Below are 23,938 nucleotides of genomic sequence, written 5' to 3' on the forward strand. Positions count from 1 at the left end.
AAGAATTCGTCGATTCGTTTGGTTGACGCGAATGTTAGGTGGTATATTCAAGATAATTGAGAGCTCGTACAATTCTGCCTTCTAAATCCCAAAGATTATAGTTAAATAAACCATACATCAACCATCATCCCGGAATTGTATATTTTCCCGGAAACAACTCGTGAAAACAAAATGTAAACGCGAAATGCATCATGGGTGCCACAACGGCATGCATCATTTGTACAAATAATAGTCTGTTAGAACGGACTGATGTCTGTCAGCAAAAATTAGGTTTTTGAAGTCTTGGTTTAATGTGATGCGCACATATCACATCTAAAACAAAAACTATAATATAACTATTTTTTGACAAAATGGTGAATATAAAATTATCGAGAATACTAATGTTGTACCTTGGAGTAGTGGCAGTGTCAGTTATCACATTTACAATGCTGGTCAATGACAATGTTTTGGAAAACATAAACCCGACTCGGGCATTGCACATTCCTAGTTTGATGTTGGATATCCATCACAATCAAGGAAACCACATAAGAGGTAAGAAAATCGTAAAGATAAATCACGGTTTCACATTTCATTTTTGTCTACATAAAGGTTTATAATATTAGTTTGGCATGTTGATCTCACTTCTATCAACTTTGATGCATGGCTATACTAGTACTGAAAAATACAAAAGATATATGTCGTTAATTTTTTGGCAAATAGTGAATGATAGCTTCGGAACGTTTAAAACTGCATAATGTTGTGACTCTCAATAGAACCGAATCCAAAACTACTCTATTTGATTTTCCGCGCGACGGTTCGTCAGTCGTCACTTTACTTTGACTCTTTGTGTATACAGCTGGCAACGGATAACACTTTACGCAATGCATCATGTAAGGACAGTCTTTTTAGGCTAAGGCAAAGAAATTTAAATGGATTTAACGAAATTCAAGTGGCACAACAAGATGGGCATACTAAAATTTATAAAATGGCAAAGTTTCGTTGCCAAATATTGTACTGAAAGTGCGGAAATAAACCCTTGCATATATATAAAATTATATAGCTCAAATTTAATGTATTTTATTAGTACATAAAATTAGTACCCCCACTGCCTCACACACGCCTAAAAGACTCAAAAATGCGTAACTAGCAATACTTAAACCTTCCAAAGTGCGAAAAATACGAAAAATTGTTTAGTTAAAAGAACTTAGTTGTCAATCAAGATGGTGAACTACAATTCGAGATACTAAGTTGAGATATTCTGCCATTTGTGCTCATTTTTGAACAAAGCCATCGTTACTTTGTAACTTTGATCAAATTGACTCATAATATGTCATTTATTTATACTTCCCTTAATATACAACGGGCGTAGTATGTATATACATGAGTATAATATTGTTCACAAAAGTAATAATAGTATACATAATAGTATAATATTCACAATATTCTTTGTAATAGCGATATATACTCTATCTTAATTAACTTCTCGCATTCCCATTGGTGGAAAGTCTACAGATAATTAATTCATGCTTCTCGCTGCGCACAAAATAAATATCGTATATCTGTAAGTGCAGGTAAGTGCAGGTAAGTGCAGGTAAGTGCATGTGCACATGACTATTCCGCTTTGATTCAAAATTGCTTCATATCGAGTAAAGTTATCGAAATGAAACAACCTTCATTATATAGGTAAAGAAAAGACTATCTTAGATTTTGATATGTTATAATAGATTTATATATGTTCTTTAACGGAAATTCATGGAGATATTACTTTTCAAAATCGATACATTATTTCGGGATGTCTCTAAAATATGCAAAATATGTTGTATGCATGGACGCCCGAAAATATGGAATCTATTTCGAGTGCATGTTGAGAATAATTGGGACACCCGGTAGCGCGCCTAGAAAAAAGAGGAACTGATGAACTATTAAAAGAACTTTCACACTAAATAACACAATGAAATAACATCATAAAGAAAACATAGTGTGAAGTGCTAAAAGAAGAATATAATAACGTGAAACTAACGGACAAAGGACAAACACTGAAAGATGCATATGTCTCAAATAGAGGAAGATATGGCGGCTTCTCACTTTTTCTCACCGGTTCAACTTGTTCTTTTTGCTTCCAGATGATGAACATGTTCGACGAACTTGTCACGTTCCTAAGCCTAGTATCCAATATCCATTTTGCGAAGAAAAGTTTTTGGTATAACTAATGCTACTATATTTTTTCTGAAAAATAAATGTTTTGGTCACATTTTTTAAAAATCATGTACACAGGGTGTCCCCAAAAAAGTCCCCTGTATTGAAATCAAGCCTTTGTTAGAATCTGATTATCTTAATATTATGATAAACCAAATTGAAATGAAGACGCTTTATTTGAATGCCTCAACCTAATAACTATGCTATTTACACACTATACTGCGTTGATCATGCATTGAAATTCCAACAAAAAGCTTCATTTCAATAGGGGGTATTTTTTGGGATACCCTGTATATCGCTGCATAAAAACACCGGAAGGCACTTGTGGTAAAGTAGTACATCTAGTAAAGCAGTAATCCACTGCTTGGCCCAATCGTCCCAATCACAGCTGGTTATTGTACATCAACCGCACCGTGGCACTGCTGGCTGCATGTTGTCTAGATCAATCAAGCCCTGACTGTTGCGTCTTACCTTATTTGACAAATCTTTGATTGCTACTGATAAACATGCGTGCGGTTCTTTTGAATGTTTTTTATAGTATGTAAAAGATAATTGGGAACTACCCTGTTTTGCCAAGGAAAACAACATACGTATGGACAATACATGTTCCATCCTTATCTATTTGAGCGAGGTATGTACGCTGGTCACAATTTTTTTTCTTTATCATCCCATTTCGCATCTATTAGACTCGTATATACACTTTCGTGAAGCACTAAATCTAACCTAGTCAAGGTCACATTGAACTGCTTTATAAAACTATCGTCATAGGTTGAGAAATGGTGTCCACGTTTACCATGGAGAAAATCAGCTTTAAAAACTGTCAATGCTGGTGCTAATAGCAAGGTCCGTTGTTGATCGCTTTTTTGATGTCATGCGGGTTTGATAACATTTCAGCTTATATGAGGGGTTACACTAGTGACTAGAGGGTTCTAGATTGGCGTTTCGGATTAACGCTAACAGCGAACGACTATAATATATCGTTATTAGCGCTTTCACATTGCCGTTAAAAATTCTCTTAAAAATAGAATTGCACAGCAAATTGCATGAAGAATAGCAATGTGTAACTCAGTGGACCTTAATGCTTCATAATTTCGTATGGCCAAGAACTTGTTTTTTGACTTTTGTGAAGCGATCGCGACTATCGATTTGATATCACGTTGATGTCACAGCCGCTATATAAATTTACATTGCCAAACACAAACTATAGAGAATTGCCACAAACAAAATTGGTTATTAAGATGCACATTAGTCATGAAGTTATAAAACGCTAAGGTAAATAAACTACGCGAAGACACACTTCCGGCGTTTGGAACTGTGTTCCCAAAACTTCGAATTAATGGCAAAATTTGAAAGCTGTGGTTTGCAGTTGTGTTCTAAAACTCTCTAATCTACATGTTTATATGTCGAATGTGCAGAAGCCATTAATAATGCGACTTTTTCAGATTAAAATTCGGCTAACTGTCGATAAACTAATTACAAAATGGTTCAACGATCCAAATTACCGGTGGATGAAAAACCGTATCACATCGATGAAAAAGGACTGGGTATCAGCTCTTCTTTCTCTTAATAAAAAGAGATCGTTGCAAAAACGTACAAAAAAGAAGGTATTTTCTTATTGTGTTGAAAATTATAAACGATTATGCTTTCGGAAATGTTTCACAATCGTGAATTCTTTTATAATTGGCTTGCTGGATGCAGGACGGTCGCTGGAATCGGGATAGCTTAGTCAGTTTGATGGGCAAATCATAGATGACAATCGTAAAAAAATTACCAACCGTCTCTCCTACTCCTCTAGCTCCATTAGATTCCCGACTTCCTATAAATATGTCCGAAACATTATTTAATTGCTATTCAGTATGCGTTGAGCGTTAAATTAAATCAATTGGCATTTATAAATGGTAAATCGTACCATACACGATCGATACATCCACACATGCAGGCTCTCCTCATTCGTGCTGCTAATATTTATCATATCCCGAAACCTTCCATTTTCCGCCGTTTGTTTTAGCCGACAATAATAACGGGATAAGTAGATATTTGCAGCAAGAATAAAGAGAGCCTGCTGGGGGTATTAGTGTATACCAGAACAATTTTTTATGGAAGAAATTATGGAAGAAATAATGCACTGATGTTTTTCCTCGTATATCAATCAACTTGACAATAGACCTTTTTCATAATGACGTCAAACGCGGAAAGTATGATGTTACACGAAGTTTGATTGGCTCGATAGTTTTGTGGAGCCAATCAAATTTCATATAACATCATACTTTCCGCATGACGTCATTATAAGAAAGGTCTATTGACTTAAATAACTGGATGTGCCTGTCGTGTATGTCACGAAGTACCATTTTTATGTCATTATATGCTATTTTTAATGATTTAATATATTTCACTTAATAAACTACAAGGACAAGGTGAATTGAAATATTAAATGACGTTGAACACCCATAGAATGGAAAATAAATTGAATAATTTTATAAATAGCAACCTTTGTGATAAGCAAGCTGTATACCGTATTGCCCTTGTAAGACAGCCTACATTTAATTTTACCATTTCGGATCGCAGTTCAACAAGACAAAGATTATCACGATCGTCACGTCAGCAGAGAAAAAAATGACCAATCACGAACAAGATTAAAGTTTCGGCATTAAAATACGTGATAATGGTGCTAGATTGAATGAAATAACGACCCAAACGATTGTTATATACCTTCTTTAACTACAGATTGTCGTATATCTTGGAGCGTTTGCCTACGAGCCTTGGCTCTTGAAAGGTGCATTCTCTGGTGGTCCCCTGGGAGAGTTGGTTCAATGGAGTGATGTAATCACGTCTTTATATCTTCTGGGACATGACATCACTATTATTAAATACGAGAATGATTTGCAAAAGTATATAATATGAGTTTCTTTGCTCCGTAAAAACAGATTTTTAAAACAGCTAATTTAAAATTGGGTGACTGACTCAGATTCATATCTTTTTGATCAAATTTACTTTACGATTCTGGTGTGACCCGATTTGCCATTAAATCAAGGTAATTAAGGTAAGTAATATGTTCATGATTTTATTTTTATTTCAGATATATACCTGGACCAAACAAAAATGGTTGTATCAATAGCAGTACAGTGCAGAGATTTGGGTATGACTTGTTATACACAGATATCGTTGGCGCCGTATTTGTTATAAGAAGGGCTGGCCCAAATTGGTCAGAACTAAGGTAATATTATATGACATTTTAAATATACATCATCCACTTTGTTCACGATTATATTACTGCTCGAAAAGACCTCGATTACTTTCAGCACATTTTGCATGGTTGCATAGCGTGGTAAAAACATTAGCCTCAGCCGGATAATAGTTTTATGCAACATGGATCAAAAAGTGCTATAGAAAGTACTGAATAACAACTACAAACTGATTAACCCTGTACAAATAAATATCAGTCCGAGGCCCGTTGCAACACAACCAACAGGCTAAATTTACTGACAATGTACTCGTTCCGGACCAGCGTAGAGCATGCAGTTTAGTTATTTTCATTTGATATATTTCTAGCTGAATCATAGCTTGCATGGTTTATATAAATACTTTAAACTAAACACAAAATACTGATCCTTTCAGATGCAAGATGAGGATAGTGGATTCATTTGGTACCGAAGCTGAATTCAACTATATAAAACTTAGTCGGACCGACAAAAAGTACAGATCTGGTTACGGAAATCTAGAGTTAAACTTGAGACAGTTTATGACCATGTTTCGTATGTCTTCACGATATTATATTATTATTTGTTTTTATTTAAAACAATCTCAAGACACCTGTCCAAGTTGACACGAGTAGAATTCACGTATAGTTTACAATCTTAGTCCTTAGAAACTTATATCATGAATAAAAATTTATGTCTAATAGACCTATTATAAAATCAGGAGGTATTCATAATTATATTCGTCTTTGTATGAATATAACCAAAATATACGTGTTCCTTATCGGGCGTATCCATTGACTCGACCTACATCTTGTTACTACTAGGTTGCGTCCCATTTCTTACCCGACTCGCATATACTTTTTAGCTCACAGTCCAGACAATTCATTCCTTGGTTTCGTTTCTGGTGCGGCACAACGAACATCAAAGAAAAGCAAAACTTATGCAAAACGAAATATGGCTTTGGTGTATGCAAAACTGGATAGCTACTGGAAAGTAAGTTGCGTTAATTTTCACATCATGCAACGATTAAGCTATTCTGAAAAAAACATGATTTACATGATATTACATGCAGGACAATTACATGCAGGACAATCATGGAAGTTGCAACAATCAAGTATCGCGGTGTGTTAAAAATGGAAAATCAATTTGTATCCCATGTAGGCTGGAAATAGGGCATATCTGGACAAAATTCATGAATATGTGGAGATTCACGGTACTTTTAACGTAAGATAATATAACTTAATTTCTTGATGTGGAAATAGAATTAGACAAGTTTGAAATCGCACTATGCATAGGACATATAGTTACCATAATAGCGCGAACGATGGATGTCTTTACTTTCTTTGCCGTTACGGCGGAGCTATAACTTCAAAGCGGCGTTAACATGGCCGGACATGCAAAGATATAAGTCAGTTGTTCATTTTACCTCAAAATCAATTAAGGCGACTTAATTTTGACGTAATTTGGGGTAAAATAATGGAAGTTCATATTTGTGATAACTTAGAATTGATAAAAAAAATTTCATATCATTTCGTCATGCTGTAGTATCGAAAATTGTGGCGACTGATTGGTCGAGCGACTCGATCGGTTTATTTTGCGATAAGCACATGAGCGGTTTTTTTTCAAAGAACATACAAGATATTTTAGATGACATCATGTACGATTACCAATTGACATGTTTATATTTCCTTCCTTGGTTAGCGAACACTTGTTGACTTGCGGTCGCATTACATACCAAAATACGTGATCAACCACGGAGTCGTGAATGGTACCACCATAGAAAAATTATTACAACAATCAAAGGTATACTTTACCGTAAAGTGGAGGTCATTTTATGTGTGTTGACCGTCGTGAAGTTATTAAATATATTATTATCCTTTAGCCGAGGAGCAGTGTTTCCATGCAGTATCTATAGTATAGGTCCGACCTGGAACTCAAAATTCAGATTTTCGGTTTTAATTTTGAGTCATCCTGTCATAATCACTGAATTAGGCTTTTTTTTATCCAGGTTTTTGTTGGTCTTGGATTTCCATTTGAAGGACCAGCGCCTCTGGAAGCTGTTGCAAATGGGGCAGCGTTCTTGAACCCGAAGGTGAGTTTGAGTTTGGCATACACTTTTTTAGCTGAACATCGGTTTAGTATGTTCAATTTTCAACACATGTGCGAATATTTCATAGAAAAGAATTTAAAGTATTGATTACTAGAATGTCAAATTGTCTTTATGCAGTTTGCAGTCCCTCTTAACAGAAACAATTCTGGATTTTTTGCCTCCAAACCAACGAGAAGACTTGTTACATCACAAAACCCGTATGCTGAGCAATTTATAGGAGAACCTTATGTCTATACTATTGATATATCGAATGTCACTGAAGTGGATAGAGTTATGAAGAAAATTATGACAAATAAGGTAAGTTCTGCTCTGTTTTGAACAATTACAGGCATTGAACATTAAAACATTGCCCAATGTCAATTAGTACTTTCGCAAGAAGACGAGGACGACATAAGATGTCTGACATGTATAACCTGCAGTATTTCGTTTAGATCAATACTATTTGGTAAAAACAACGAAAAAATTGTTTTTTAACCAAGATTTAGTTATTTCAACCAATGAAAAATTTGGTGCAATTATCTAAGGCAACCAATTTTTTTAATTGGTACTGTTTTTACAGTGCGATTTCTAAACTATCGAATTATCAATTATGATTATATAGGATTGCACTAAGGTATCTTTAGGGTTAAGTATAGCTAGCTGGACTGTTTAGGTTAGTAGTAAGTGTACCTTTTCGACTATATGTCGTACATTGTACCTGTTATGAGTGTCTGGTTTTATTTTGTTGGATGTATAACCATACAGAATGTGAATATACGCAATTTATACCCGATCTTGAGTAGAATTGCGTCCATTCAACCTTTGTTTTATATAATTTCTTCATTGAATTTCAGTTAAAACCATATCTTCCTTACGAATATACTCACGAAGGAATGTTGGAAAGAATAAGTGCACAAGTAGAACATCTCGTAAGATATTGTTGCATGCTATTTCCTGCTAGTTTATTTAAAGTGGATGTCCGTATGTGAACGAACGTTTTGTTAACATTTTGAACTTTATTATTTCTTAAAATACGATGAGTGTTTGAATATCTAACACTAGAAAGAGCAGCTACGAGGGGGTGCTTGGTAAAGACGCAATAAAATCCCAATGTTAATTGCTGAAATACATTTTCACGCATGCAGGAATTCTGTCGAGACAGCCAATGGCCACCATTACACAATCTGAAAAAAATCGAAGGAAAACTTGGCCAGTCCTGCAAAGATGCATGCTGGGAGAAAGGTTAGAGATTGTTAGAAGAAATTAAATACATCATTTAGATATATTCGCATATACACGTGGCTATATACACGCCTAAAAACGATCAGGTTGATACAGTATTGATATGAACAGGATGGAACAATGCTGTGCTGTCCACAGCTGTTAATGTTGTTGACAAGTGTGAACAATAATGATCCCTGCTGATAAACCGCAGGCTCCGGCAGAGTTTTTAGGCGTGTAGTAAGCTGAAATAATGTTCAATTATATGCAACCATTTTCTACGTAACCTTACTGGACTATAACCGTGTTGCAGGAATGCTATGTGAACCATCATACTGGGACATTTTAAATCAACTCATTTCGTTTAGAAGGTGAGCCCCTGGCAAATTTTATTTATAAGCTGACAATTAGCTAAATTCCAATTGATATGTCTTACCGTCATTAACATCTAAGCGTGTACACGTGAAATATGTTTTAATTAGATTCAAAGTTGTAACGTTTGGGCGGTAAAGACAACTTGTTTCAAGCGCAAACGTTACAACTTTGAATCTATTTAATACATGTTTTGTGATCACGTGTACACGCTTAGATGTTAACGACGGTATATCCAACAGTGAAAAGGAAATATCGATTCACGAACCTATTTAGGCTGTCATACCGTTCACCGTTTGTATTAATGTAATTTCTAATTCATTTTCTAGAGCAAACATAACGTGTGAACTTGTGGAACATGGTAATTTACTTGTTGCACCGTCGTACGATAAGACAAAGACCTGTCACCTCCAACAACAGCCATTGTTACACAGTTGTGTATCCTCCTCTGCCTCACACGTGAGACTTTGTCCATGTCGTGACTACATCAAAGATCAAGTTGCGTTATGCAACAAATGTTGGTGAATGAAGATTCTGTCAATCTTAAATTAGAACAACTAGTACATTTGAATGATCTGGGAACATCATTATTTATTATCAACAAATAGCATGCATGTTTACATGTAAAGACACCGCCAAACCATACGTAAATCTCTACATATGCATATACAGATCTTCAGATCTGTCAATCCTTCAGATCTCTACCGGAAAAAAGTTTGGAGCCGGTCAGGAAGATAATTTCTTCAAAATAGCAAATCGTTTTATTCTCCAGTGAAAGTGATCATCAACAACAATGCATCGGCGAATGTCGTTGATTAATGGGAAACAGGCTTTAGAGACAAGGTCCTACGGGCATCGCGACCATTAGCAAAGGGGACGTTCTCAGCAGCGGCGTGGCGGAAGGGGGTTGCAGCACCTCCAATTTTTGCAAGGTGGAAGTTGGTCGGTAATGGCACCATGCAGGCCTCGGTATCTCGTCTGTTTCTGATTTACATTTACAGTAATTCTATGCACAATTAAAAAACTGACCAAATGGTTATCTGCTTTCTCTGGATGTGCTTCAAGTGCTACGAGTTCGTCGGCAAAACCTCTGTGTTACACTCCCTGAGTTACGATAGTCACGCTCTGCCCCAGGTTCTCAGCCTTGCCTTGTATAAAATTTAGATGGATGCTGATTGCTTTTGCCACTCCACAACCTCACTATGCACACGCTTCGATTCAGTTGAACTGAAGAGTGAAGTCATGGTACTTTCCCTTACTCATACTTTCTTAAAAGGATTTTTTCAAAGATTTAGACTTAGAAGTATTGTATGAATGGTATCAACACATATAGTATTAGTATAATACAGTTTTCATGCCAAGCACCAAAATGAATATAACTTATCACACAGATACTGCTGAGATTTCATTACACTGTTAAATTGAACTTCATGACATCGCAATGTTTTGAAGTCTCTTGATCTTTTATTTAGCAGTTTAGGGTGGAGGATGGAAATACTTCCGTAGGGCAGAGGATGGAATTACTTCCGGATGGAATTACTTCCGTAGTACACTGTAAACGTAGAAATGCTTTTTGAATGGTTTGATTGGGCCAAAATCCATACTTTTTCGTTTGAAAAAAAAGGCAAAGGGTTCAATTTCAGCCCACTCGCAAAACTTGTTTAAAGATTCAGACAATGATTGTTCTGGGATTGTTGGGAGATATTTTGCATGCGAATTACTGCGCGAAATGCACATTGGGTTATAATTGTAATTGGTCATAAAAAGGCCCACACGTCACAGAACTACGTTTATGTCAAAAGTAAAAGCACCAAAACCACATTTTTAAAACAATAATGAAAGTAAAGTTAACGAGAATACTTGTTCTCATACTAATATTACATATCGGAGTAACAGTCATCATATTTACAACGATATTTGATGTTATGGAAAATATAAGCCCAATTAAGGAAATGCACAATCCCATTTTGGTGGTGCGGAGTACTCAAGAACTACAAGAAGGTAAAAAAGGTCAGTAATTAAGCATTGGATGGTTAATCGTGTTTTTCTTTCGGTCATTTCTATTTGCACTTTTCCTTGGCTAAAAATTGGCTTTAATTTTTTCGAACATGTCCCATTATTTCACAATCGACAATGTTAACATCTGCCAACAGTAAACGTATTATTCACATCACCTTGAATAATAAACGAATACGGGGATACGAAGGAGTTCTCCCTAAATGCAATAAATCCCGTTTCCGAGAACCTAAATTTTGCAATTCATCTGCCTCCCAGAATCTTATAGGTTTTTCAGGCCTATATGCCAATATGCAATAAAATAAATAATCCATATTTATACATTTAACATTTTTATTAAATGAATTAATTGAGCTTATAACCACTATATTTGATTTTTTCTAAAGAAGTTGCAACAGATCCCTACCTGCATATCAAAATTGATACGTCCAGGATCCTGCAAGATATTTTCAGACCCGATGATGAAAAATTGAATGGGCGTTTGAAATACCTGCTGCAAGGGAAATTTATGTGCATGTAATCTACCTGTTCCAATATTTGACAAGCCAGTGTTTGAATATTTTTTTGTAACTGCACATACGTGTGATATTTACATTTCCAGAAATTTGTGACATGGTGATTTGCATAACAACAATAATGGTCTTTAACTTTTACTATTAAATACGTTTAGCAAAAGTACAACACCTAAAATTGCCGTTGGCCTGGATGTTGCCCACTGTTTGCCGACCTCTGGATCAATAGAACAGCCATTTTACAACGTTTTGACGATCGAATTACTTACCTTGGGTGTTTCTACGTTCCGCCAACCGACTGTGTTCAAATGTGTATATACGCTTTGTATGGTTGAACTTCCTTATGAGACTGATAATATCTTTTAAAGTGCAACTGCAGAAAAATCCGGACCGTAATCGAAAATTCATATTAGGAATACGAAATACAATATATTTAACATAATTTCTTGGGATATTACACGTGAATTCATCAACAATCCAAATCGAAATGTTCGTATGAATGTGAGCGATTTTATAAGTTCTTAAATTTGGCGGCCTGCAGAAATACCCAAGGTAAAAAATTCGGTTACGAAAACGTTTCTAAACAGCTGCTCTATCCATCTAGAGGTCGGCAAACAGTGCTCCAAGTCTGTGGCTCTGACGTTACGACGTTTTACATTTTCACTCAATGTATTTTATAGTAAAACTTGATTAGTAAAACTAGGCCATTATGTATATGGATTAAATGCAAATTAGCGCACAAGCGACAGACATTTTGTCACCAATTTCTGTTGATGAATATAATACCTGCACATAAATCGCATCCTGAAAACATGTGTTTGCATGTATACATGATAAAACCTCCATAGGCAACCAGACCGTCGTCATACTCATTTTGAAGAAAAACTGATTGGCGGGAACTTCTCGCTTTATCTTCGAAACAGGCTTATAGTGTGCTGTGTACATGTATGATGAAATCGTTCTGACAAATACGCCATACATACATGAATGCATGCAGACTGGATTACAAGCAGCAGTAATGATCTCTTTCAAAATTAAAAAAACCGGGATTAATTGCGTGCTATGATTCTTTTAACCTCATCAAGTAATGGAATATTGAAAATCCCGAGTGCAAGTAACTTGAAAAAGTAAACAACATAAAGTAAAGAGAGCATGCATAAAAAGGTATTTCTAAGGTAACCGTTGTAAGATGGAAGAATTGTCACATCACTTTTCGCGGGACAAACGTGGCGCTCACAAGTGTTATTTTTCGCGCAAAGCAACATTTTGTATGCTTTTGTTAACGAGAACGCTAGAACGACGGAATTAGTGTTATTTAGTTCTAAATATTTGAACTGCTCAACCTCAAATTTAATAAATAAAAATTTTCCAGTATTACACGTTTTACAGGCTATATATACCATAAATATAAAGCGTCTACACTCTATCTAAAATAAACAGTCGCTATCTTACTTAGAGTGAACGGAATACAACACTTTTCGGTTCAAGAAAATTTTTATCAAGTTAACTTTATTACTTTTTGAGTTATCGTGCACGAAAGTAAGGGAGATGAGAATTTTACTTAGAACATTGAAACAATGGAATAAGCCAATGGACCTCTTTTGCCAGCTCAGGGTAAAACCCTAGTAATTTAGTAAAACTTTTCGTTTAATTCTCGCGTTCTTTATATACATTTTTTGAGAAAATCGATTACGAAAACATTTAAGTTTGTATCCCCGGAAATTTTTAAAACAGGATAAATCGTGATTTTCAATGTCTACCACCTTAATATAGAACTTTAATCAACTAAAAAAGTGTGACCAATGTGCACATAAAAAGTGTGACTAATGTAAAAACAAAAAAATGCTATATTCAAGAGTCTTCACACGTAATTTTAACAAAATTAATATATAGAACCCGAGTCATGCTTCTTCTTCGATTTTTTTCCGCAGATGATGAGCATGTCCGAAGATTTTGTCACGTTCCTAAGCCAACTACCGGATATCCATTCTGTGGTTCCAAATTTTTGGTAGCTATAACCAATATTATTTATTTAAAAGAATTCACAGCCTCTGATTGGCTGATAGCCTTGTGTGAAATCGTCATGTCCAACGTGTGACGTCATAACATGTTATACGACTTTTTTCTTGCACGTTACTACGTCATAATGTATGATAAATAGTCGTATCCCACGTTATGACGTCACGCCAATGGCGAAAACATCAACGCCCCAAAGGAGCGGAAATGTGAGATCGACGCAAATCCAAGCGAACAATTCAAAATTGTAATGCTCTTTCTTTTAAATAAATAATAAAACAATCATTGAATTCGGTTTTCACATGATATGAAGAATGATCGCGCCTTAGTTTGTCATTATCATTGATAATTCTTCATATCATGTTCAACCTCATTCAATAATTGTTAATTTAACAGTTTTATATATTCAAATTGCATGTGGCCACTATAATCACGTCCGACCCTACCGTAAATCATGAACCGATTTAGATATTTCTGACAATTTTTGCATTAGCAATCGAGTCCAGAGCAAGGTCCGTAAACAGATAACCTGGCAAGTCATGGTAGATTAATTAACTGACCCAGGACATTGCTATAACCAATGTGCATGAACTGCACGGTCATTGTAGATCCCGAGACACAGCTGGTCCGTTGGCCATCATAATCGTAAATGAACTGAATTCATACACTACTGGTCTGGGACTGGGTTTGTCACGCCATATATTGTATAGATATTTGAACAGTCCAAGATATTCGTTTCTTATTGTATTGCAGTTTGTAAAATACAATTGGAAATCACCATGTTTTGCGATGTATAACGTGCGTATGGAAGATGACTGCTCCGTGCTTATCTATTTGAGCGAGGTATGTAACTTTGAGGTAGCTATATAGCAACTGCATATATAAATACATTTCGCAATTCACTTTCACCAAAACCAGATTCCAAATTTCCGATAGTCAACTCGATGCACTATCCAGACTTAGAAGTTCTTAAAATTTTACTTTGCACCACTGGCTTGCGTTCTCCCAAAAATAATTATTCTTTAATTCTTCATTTCAATAGGTTGAGAGATGGTGTCCACGCTTACCATGGAGAAAAAGTTCTTCACCCAAGTCTGATGATATTGACAGGACGGTCTGTTATACAGGGTGTATAAAAAAAAAGTAGACAATTTTGAAATGTTTAGAAAACTATAAATTTATCAAAATATCTCATAGATTTGTGCTAGTATGGGTACTTTGGTATCTTCAGGTCATTCTAACACTAAAAACAAACAGAAAAAGTAACCTCGAAAAATGGAAGAGCGGTTTGTGGAAGCGTCATTTTGAATGGCTTTTGCAAACATGAATGAGAAGTTTAAAATCCAATTTGAATTCAAGGGTTGAACGTTTGGGTATTTGTTTACAAAGAATCGAAATTTCAGAGATTTTGATGAAAATTAAGTCAGCCGCGCAACTGCGTAAACGTGGGCTTTTTTCCGTTTAACTCGCAGCTTGAGTAACTTTTTTCACCCGAACGATTTCATGCATGAGTGATTGCTCGAGTGATTAAGCTAACATGGGTGAAAAAAGTTACTCAAGCTGCGAGTTAAACGGAGAAAAGCCCACGTTTACGCAGTTGCGCGGCTGACTTAATTTTCATCAAAATTTCTGAAATTTCGATTCTTTGTAAACAAATACCCAAACGTTCAACCCTTGAATTCAAATTGGATTTTAAACTTCTCATTCATGTTTGCAAAAGCCATTCAAAATGACGCTTCCACAAACCGCTCTTCCATTTTTCGAGGTTAATTTTTCTGTTTGTTTTTAGTGTTAGAATGACCTGAAGATACCAAAGTACCCATACTAGCATAAATCTATGAGATATTTTGATAAATTTATAGTTTTCTTAACATTTCAAAATTGTCTACTTTTTTTGATACACTCTGTATGTGTATATCACGCATTCGGTTTTTATGAGCTCTTTGGATTGCATTGATTTGCCTAAGCTAAAGTCGAGATGCATGACCTCAAATTAATAATGTTGAGGATGATAATTTCACTTTAAGACATATTCTTCTGGATGTTAAATCATTTGACATAAAATATTGATGAGCTGGAAATTTTAGAGATCATGAATAACGTATATACATATATAACTTGTCTTTTACAGCGGTTAAAAATTCGCCCAAATCTCGATAGACTTCTTTCACAATGGTTCAGCGATCAAAAGTACCGGTGGATGAGAAACCGTATCTCATCGATGAAAAAAGACTGGGTATCAGCTCTTCTTTCTCTTCATAAGAAGAGACCTTTACTAACAAAACGTACAAAAAAGAAAGTATGTTCTTTTAATAGGAATTATATACGAGCAATACTTGACCATGAATTCTTTCGAAATGTATTCCAATCCATGAGAAACAACTTCCTGAATTATTTGTTTATGCATATTCATGCATGTGCATGTATTCATGTGCATTCATGCATCTGCATGTGTATTATTCTATGCATGTGTATTCATCAAGTTGGTTACCAAGCCCTCTATTAAGGAGACTCCATAAATTACCCGATCAATAATATGTCAGCAGCCGAAATAATATCAGGATTAGCGAGGTACTATGACCAATCACATGCAGGCACAAATAAATTAGACTAGATGATAATATGGTAATTAGTTAAACGAAACAAAGAATCAAACGATATTGATTTCTTCTACAGATTCTCGTATTCTTCGGGGCGTTTGCACTCGAACCTATAATGTTGATAGAAGCGTTTTATGGCGGCCCTCTGGGAGAGTTGGTTCAATGGAGTGATGTAGTCGCATCTTTATATCTCCTTGGACATGATATCACTATAGTCAAATCCTTGAATGAATCAGAGAGGTGATACGTTGCGCGAGTATCCATAATATATAGATAATAGCTTTTTGTTATCTATTTTATAAAGATAGGGTGTTTTAATAGTCCTGTTTTCATAAACCGGGAAAAGCATTTTTGCTGCATGTGCAATTAGGTACATTAAATTGGCATTTCCATAAATTTTTATGTTGGAAACAAAATCATTTAACATTTATATAGTCCTGTCTCCTTATAGGCTAATATTTTATTGCCTTTTCATCAACACTCATGTTATATTACATGATTGCTTATATAATTCATGTCATTGACCTTATCTTATGCACCTTCATAAACATTTGTAGTATTTGATTGATCATTGATTGGTCATTACATTTGTAGAAAATAGCGCATATAGAGTCTGCATAATTCAAGGCAAGAACAATATTAAACACACATATTTATAATTTTTGCGAATACAAAGCGATAAGACTTCTATATATGCACGGTAGTAATTTCATATTACAGATATACACCTGGACCAGACAAAAATGGTTGTATCAATAGCAGTACAGTGCAGCAATTTGAGTATGACTTGATATACACAGATATCATAGGCGCCTTTCATATGAAGTATTTTTCTGGCCCCTATTGGTCCGAGATAAGGTAATTATTTTTATACGAGAGTTTATTACTAAACATTTGGATTTATACATTCCTAAATTTATCAATAAAATTATTATGAATCAGTGACGAAGACATGCATAGAGCAAGTTGAGGCCTGACAATTAAGTTGCTGTAACCTGATCGTGAGGTCCGGCTGTGGTCCGGCGTACATTGTTTTGTCCCGTTTTTATTAATCATGCATGGGAACAACTCCTGCGTGTTTAAGCGCAGGCACGGAAAAACGCTAAAAAGCCCACCTTAAAAATGCAGTAAGAATAATATACCAAGACTGTGTAAACCAAAAGCACTCAGGTTCAACTTTCAAGAGAGTTCAAAACGTCGAAAAACTCTCTATAATAGACTTGAGACTCCAATAGTGATAAAAATCCCTCTATAATCACTCTTATTGCAGTGCCATATATCTCAGTTCTGTAGTTTCATTGCGAAAAAAAATAGCGTTTTTAATTGGTTACTAATTGTTTACACAAGATAAATAATTATCAACTATCACGATTAATTGCATCGACGGTAGTAAATTATCCCAGTTTGTATTCAATGATGTGCTTCTAACACTCGTCACATCTTTGCACCCTCATCCACAGGTGCAAGATGAGGATACTGGATTCATTTGGTACCGAAGCTGAATTCAACTATATAAAACTCGTTGACAACGATAACAAGAAATACAAGTCTTCTTATGGCAAATTGTCGTTGAATTTGAGACAGTTCATGACCATGTTCCGTACGTTTTAAACATTTTATCATGTCCTGATACATACATGCAAATGCTGATCGATGATTGGATCATTTAGTACCCGCACCTAAACCGCGCCATTTTCTTTTGTTTAGGCCCTGCACAATGAACATGGATTAAGTATAATATTAACGTGCACGCGCGTCGTAAATATCTGGCCATGTGAATTAATCCTTGATTTACGGTCGTTTTGGGGCAATGATATTTTTTCACGCTTTACACAAAAATTACCGTTTCCTGGCAATGCATGGTCCTCGACTCTTTAAAATTTGAATAGATGAACATCTACTTCCATGTCATCAATTTTGCTTCACAACCCCCAGCGCGCTTAAAATTTTAATATTTTTTTTAATATACAAATTTCTATATTTCACTGATTTTTTTACCCGCGACTCGAAATATATTTTGTAGCTCACAGTCCAGACAATTCATTCCTTGGTTTCGTTTCTGGTGCGGCACAACGAATATCAAAGAAAAGCAAAACTTATGCAAAAAGAAATATGGCTTTGGTGTATGCAAAACTGGATAGCTACTGGAAAGTAAGTTGCGCTCCAAGATACTTAACAATTATACCACGAGCTCGAGTCGTATATATAAACTGATGAAATAAAAAATTAACTTGCTGGCTATATTGATTTAATTCCAGCCAATCTTTCGCCTGATATTTACATGCATGTTTAATCAAATTTAGAAGGCCGTTTTCATGCATGAGCAAAAAGCTGCTTTTCGTCAGTTCTACAACTACCCCTAAATGATTTTTATTCGTTTTGAATCTCTGGAAAGGAAACTGTACTTTCAAAAAGTGTTTTAATTCCTTCTTCATCACTCCTGGGCAAAACTGTCGGCCATTTTATATTTGCTAGTCACCGTATATGCAGAAATCAATATAGCTCATACATTATTCTGTGAGTAGTTATACTATAGTCCTATACTATAGATATTAGAGAGCATTCGTATATATGTAATAAATCTATTTATATCGTATCTGCAGGTTGATAACCGGGCATACCTCGACAAAATTCATGAATATGTGGAGATTCACGGCACCTTTACAGTAAGAAGATTGTTGACCTTATAATTATACAGATAGTTTCATAATCATGCAGTGATATTTTATTATGATTTGATAATAATCATGTTAAACGTACATGTCTTTAAGTTTGAGTTTAAGTTTGACTTCTAAATACCATCACAACAGCTCGTTGTTTTGGTAGCGCCAGGAATTAGTATGGCCAAACTATAGGGGCGAGCCGTGTTTCAACTAAATTTATGATAGGTGAAAATTTAAATACGGTGAATATATTCCATATGCATGCGATAGTTTTTATAAGCCTTATATAAACTGAGTTACATATTTTCATATTTACCGTCTGTTTTATATGTCTCTATACAGCGAACAGTTGCTAAATCAAAATACATTCCAAAAGACGTCATCAACCACGGGGTCGTCAACCGAACCACCATAGAGAAACTATTACAACAATCAAAGGTAGCTATATACTTTATATAGAACAGAAGATATCATTGCGGTGATTGATCTCATGCAGTTATACCACAGGTTAGACCAGGATATACGCTTACAGATATAAGGATTTTTGTTAGGTTTTTGTCGGTCTTGGCTTTCCATTCGAAGGACCGGCGCCTCTAGAAGCTGTTGCAAATGGGGCAGCGTTCATAAACCCAAAGGTCAGTCTTAACAGACACTTCCCAAAATTTGCTTGAGTGCAAACAAAACAATAGCTTGGAAACGAGGCGGGCAATGTCATCTATTGTTAAGCCGGTTTTCCACTAGCGATATTTTTCGCGCGAATCGACATTTTACTTTTGTTCCAGAGCTCTCAAATGCAACCATCTGGAACAAATTGCTCAAATACAAAGGAATAAAGTCGCTTCGCGCGAAAAATATCGCTAGTGGAAAACCGGCATTATAGTGGGCTGGTTTTCATTGCCCGAGAACAAATTCGGGAAGTGTCAATTTGTCGTGTTTTTGTTATACTTGAACGAAAAACGCTGAGCTGGCAAATATACCAATAATCATGAAATATGAAATTGTTTTCATGCAGTTTGCAGTTCCTCTCAACAGATACAATTCCAAATTTTTCGCCTCTAAACCAACGAGAAGACTTATTACATCACAAAATTCGTATGCTGAGCAATTTATAGGGGAACCTCATGTATATACCATTAATATATCGAATATCACTGAAGTGGATAGAGTTATGAAGAAAATTATGACAAACACGGTACGTTCTGCCGATTAATTTAAAAACATCGCATAGGTTTAAAACAGTTGCAATACTTTCGTTAACGCAACGATATGCACTGCTCGAGTCTCTTAGAAACTGAATCGCAAAACGATAGAACATAAGTCATGTTCAACAATTCAATTCCAAAATAGGTGTAAAGAAGACATTTACAAAGAATCATATAATTTTCAAGCCGATTTGAAGCTGTTATCAACTAAAGTATAGTTCGTATTTGAGTTGAAGTAAAAATCAGAGATTTATGCTCTTGTTATCAGCTTGTAACAAAGAATTCATCATGCAGAGGGTATACTTTTCAGTGCAATGAATGCATGCCTAATGGTTATGTTGCAATTTATCCAACTTAGTTTTCAATGTTTATATATAATTTCCTCATTGAATTTCAGTTAAAACCATATCTTCCTTATGAATATACTCACGAAGGAATGTTGGAAAGAATAAGTGCACAAGTAGAACATCTTGTAAGATATTCATTCTGCATGGTCTTGTAAATTCAAATTTAATTTATACATGCAGTCTTTACTTCATACAGAATTACAGATATACTGTACAAGAGGATGCTACAACTTAAAATATCCTATGTTTACCAGAATGAAAATATTTTCAGGAATTCTGTGAAGACAGCCAATGGCCACCATTACGGAATATGAAAACAATCAAAGGAAAATTGGGCCAGTCTTGTAAAGATGCATGCTGGGAGAACGGTGATAATTAATATATTCTATAAATGTATAATTATTAACATGCCAATCACAACGTGAAATGAGTACTATGTACATTAGTTTATATAATTTTTATTACAGGAATGCTATGTGAACCATCATACTGGAACGTTTTAAATCAACTGAGTACGTTTAAAAGGTAAGGTCTGCATGAAAAACACCTAACAATTATCTGGTAGATAAAATCGGTTAGGGTCTCGGAGACGGACAATTGCATATAGTGAATGCAGTGTCTATAACTGAGGTTTATAAATGGCTGTAGGCTGTAGCATATGCGTGTAGATAAGATGTCGTTTTGTATACATGCAATGGCTTCTTGGATGATTTTTGTCGTGCCAAACGGTGAACCCGTATAGGAATCGAATTAAACGGCCGCTAAACATTTTGTTTTTCTACTTGGGTTTTGGCATGCACTTCTGATGTACTAAAACATATATTACAAATGAAAAATTATTTTTTAGAGAAGGCATATCGTGTAATTTTGTCGAAAATGGTGATTTACTATTTGCACCATCATATGACGCGAAGACAAAGACCTGTCAGTTCCAACAACAGCCAATGTTTTACAGTTGTGTATCTTCCTCTGCCTCGCACGTGAGACTTTGTCCATGTCGTGACTACATCAAAGATCAAGTTGCCCTATGCCAAAAGTGTTGGTGAATGGTTTCTTGCGAAATTTTAAGTCAGTGTAATATATGTTGATACCCTGTTGAGCCACGTGTACATTTACACTTTTCCGTCAAGACAGCGAAGTACTTTTTGTTAGTTAGTTAGTTGATGTACTTGATGTGTATAGCATTATACATCTAAGGAGAAATGCCAGTGAACTCCCTCTCTATATATATGTATTAAATGGAAGGCTCGCGCAAGTTAATTGTGTAATCTAAACTTACGTTTCGTGGAGGTCTGGTTCGGTACCCAAGCAGCCTTCATGATCCGCCATGTTTGGCTTCACACTTTGAACTGGAGCGAGCCTCCATATTATATATATTCATTAGACACTCTCGACCTCTAGCTTATTTAAGGAGTCATCATGCAGACTCGCATCCCTTAATCGCTTTGCTTGCTATCGTTAATTGATTCGATCAGCTAGTTTGAACTTTGAATGCGCATGTTCATGCGGTTGCTTCTAAGCTCTCACTTAGGCTTGTTCTACCATGACAATGTTTTTTGCACGGCCTGATGAAATTCAATAAGATAAGCTTGCCAGAGCGTAGAAAATTATGAAGACATGTCTTCTTCTGTACAGGGTTGGTATAAGTTACTAAATAAAATAAATAAGCGCTAATATTGTTATAAGCAGCCCTTGTTTTTAATAAAGCAAAGAAAACAATGATTTTGTTAATAGTTTTTGGCTTATTTATTCAGAAATATTTCAACCCTGGTGGGAGTGATAATTAAGACTATTGTAGTTCAACATATTCAGTTTGAAATAATTACTCCGGCGTCAGCGACGGAGTTGAAAATTCGCCTCGGTTTTGTTTTGTTTTTTTTTTTTTTTTTTTTTAATTTTTTTTTTTATTATTTTTCGTCGTCGCAAGTCTGTAATGGCGCGAAACATTCTAGTATTTAAAACGTGTATGTGATTGGCTTTATCTATGTCCCAGTCTTGTCTCCCAAGAGTTGTGGTGCACAGCTTTGGCTAATTTTCCGATGCGCGATTCGATTTCGCTCGCATGATACGGCAATTCCTCCAAGAGGAACAAATAAACCGTTCTTTTCATGCTTTTCGATTAAGTTTAGACTGAATTGGGGTAAGAATATATTTAATACATGTAGATTCTGGTCCTATTTTAGTAATATCGCTGCTATTTCGCCGTTTAACAAGATGATGTGGTCGTGTATGGGCGCTTTGACTCGTCGTAGTTTGCACAGGATTGAAGATATAATATATATAAGCGCGAATGCCAAAAGCAAAGTGTAAGACAAAGCGAATGTATCATGCGGTTTATTTACATTTTTGAACAATTGAACTTCTATACTTTTTAAAGTACGATGTGCTTCTGAATTTCGCGATGGAACATTTAGGTTCGCAAGGCGTCTAAATGCGAATATGAACTGCATTGTTTATGTTCAGAAGCTCTATATTGAAGACTGGCACGTGCGCCGGAGTTAACGCCAGAACAGGCGTCTTGTTATACGACAATAGAATTGGTGAAGCACTGCAAAAGGTATTGTGTAAGCAAGTCCTTTGGCTTTGATGTCATTGTATATCAGGCCGTTTATACATCGTGTTTTGGACGCGTCGAATGTAATTCAAACAATAAATAATGAGATAACAAATCTTATATTATCATCTCATTATCTACCGTTTAAATTGCATTTGGCGTATATGTATAACCTTATGCCGAGGCCGCGTCGTATTGAATGTGGTATTCGAGCGAGAGTATATACGAATTATATCAACACCGTTCTTACCCAAATATCCTCATGATACCATGCAAAAATAACCCTTAACAACCTTCGGTTTCCCGTAATAACAATTATGCTTTCTAAGAACTGGGAAGTCAAAACTATGAAATTATACTGACAAAGCAATTTAATGGAGTATATTTCTCAAGAAAATGTTGCGTTCTTTAAATTCTATTTCCTAACTTTTTACGCGTCCTCGACACAAACTTCCCTATGGCGCACTGGAAATCTTACTTACGTGACAAACTTAGCAAAAGAAAGGTAGGTTTTCAAGATGAGAATTGAATCAAAGCTCGTTAATTTACCCGGAATTTATAATACTGCACCAAGGTAACATTATGAAAGATTGGAATAATGAATACCTAGGGTGTTCTTCGTATATATTCTGAATCGTCGTGGTCATATAAAGTCGCCGAGTCGTATAGCTATGTAAAGTGATCGTAAATGTCACATTATACGTAAAACAACGACTACAACAAATTTCGACATGCGCGATAGCCACGAATATAATACATGCATTATATGAAAGGAAAATAATCCCTGAAATTATGAACGACAAAAATGAACAGTTAACGATTTTGAACAACAAGCAAATAGCGCTAATTATTCAGTGGTTGCATTTAATATTCTGCAGTAGACCAATGAAGACAGGAGGGAACCTACCACAGCATTTGAACTCGCATCTTGGGGTATATTACTATATAATCATATGGATATAAAATTACCGACT

The 23,938-nt window shown here is 35.5% G+C and overlaps 3 protein-coding genes across 7 annotated transcripts in view; all 3 read left to right on the forward strand.

The window, feature by feature from the left end:
- Window positions 1-350: 350 nt before the first annotated feature.
- On the forward strand, window positions 351-10,309 carry LOC114520371 (alpha-1,6-mannosylglycoprotein 6-beta-N-acetylglucosaminyltransferase A-like). The gene is made up of 17 exons (XM_028540624.1): window positions 351-531; window positions 2,103-2,179; window positions 2,714-2,806; window positions 2,944-3,018; window positions 3,618-3,779; window positions 4,900-5,063; window positions 5,252-5,389; window positions 5,791-5,927; window positions 6,238-6,365; window positions 6,534-6,596; window positions 7,074-7,175; window positions 7,381-7,464; window positions 7,600-7,779; window positions 8,316-8,378; window positions 8,607-8,703; window positions 8,996-9,053; window positions 9,384-10,309. The coding sequence occupies exons 1-17, from the start codon at window positions 351-353 to the stop codon at window positions 9,577-9,579; spliced, it is 1,998 nt and encodes a 665-aa protein (XP_028396425.1). The 3' UTR covers window positions 9,580-10,309.
- Window positions 10,310-16,285: 5,976 nt separating this feature from the next.
- The window catches only part of LOC114523127 (alpha-1,6-mannosylglycoprotein 6-beta-N-acetylglucosaminyltransferase A-like), a 76,970-nt gene continuing 69,317 nt past the window's right edge, over window positions 16,286-23,938 (forward strand). Inside the window, exons 1-5 of the mRNA XM_028543979.1 lie at window positions 16,286-16,438; window positions 16,919-17,056; window positions 17,659-17,798; window positions 18,222-18,349; window positions 18,802-18,864. Coding sequence (XP_028399780.1) covers window positions 16,314-16,438; window positions 16,919-17,056; window positions 17,659-17,798; window positions 18,222-18,349; window positions 18,802-18,864 — 594 coding nt within the window. The 5' untranslated portion in view covers window positions 16,286-16,313. The remainder of the gene's footprint in view (window positions 16,439-16,918; window positions 17,057-17,658; window positions 17,799-18,221; window positions 18,350-18,801; window positions 18,865-23,938) is intronic.
- The window catches only part of LOC114523108, a 72,717-nt gene continuing 72,087 nt past the window's right edge, over window positions 23,309-23,938 (forward strand). For 4 of the 5 annotated variants that reach the window (XR_003686981.1, XR_003686980.1, XR_003686982.1 and 1 more), the window contains exons 1-2: window positions 23,309-23,469; window positions 23,843-23,897. Coding sequence is in view for 1 of the 5 variants with exons in the window: in XM_028543965.1 (XP_028399766.1) it covers window positions 23,339-23,469; window positions 23,843-23,897 (186 nt within the window). In the remaining 4 variants the exon portion in view is untranslated. The remainder of the gene's footprint in view (window positions 23,470-23,842; window positions 23,898-23,938) is intronic. The other variant, XR_003686983.1, reaches the window with a different exon arrangement.

The sequence above is a fragment of the Dendronephthya gigantea genome, unplaced genomic scaffold, assembly GCF_004324835.1.
Source record: "Dendronephthya gigantea isolate DGI-Jeju-01 unplaced genomic scaffold, DenGig_1.0 000000F, whole genome shotgun sequence".
NCBI classification, from domain to species: Eukaryota; Metazoa; Cnidaria; class Anthozoa; order Malacalcyonacea; family Nephtheidae; genus Dendronephthya; species Dendronephthya gigantea.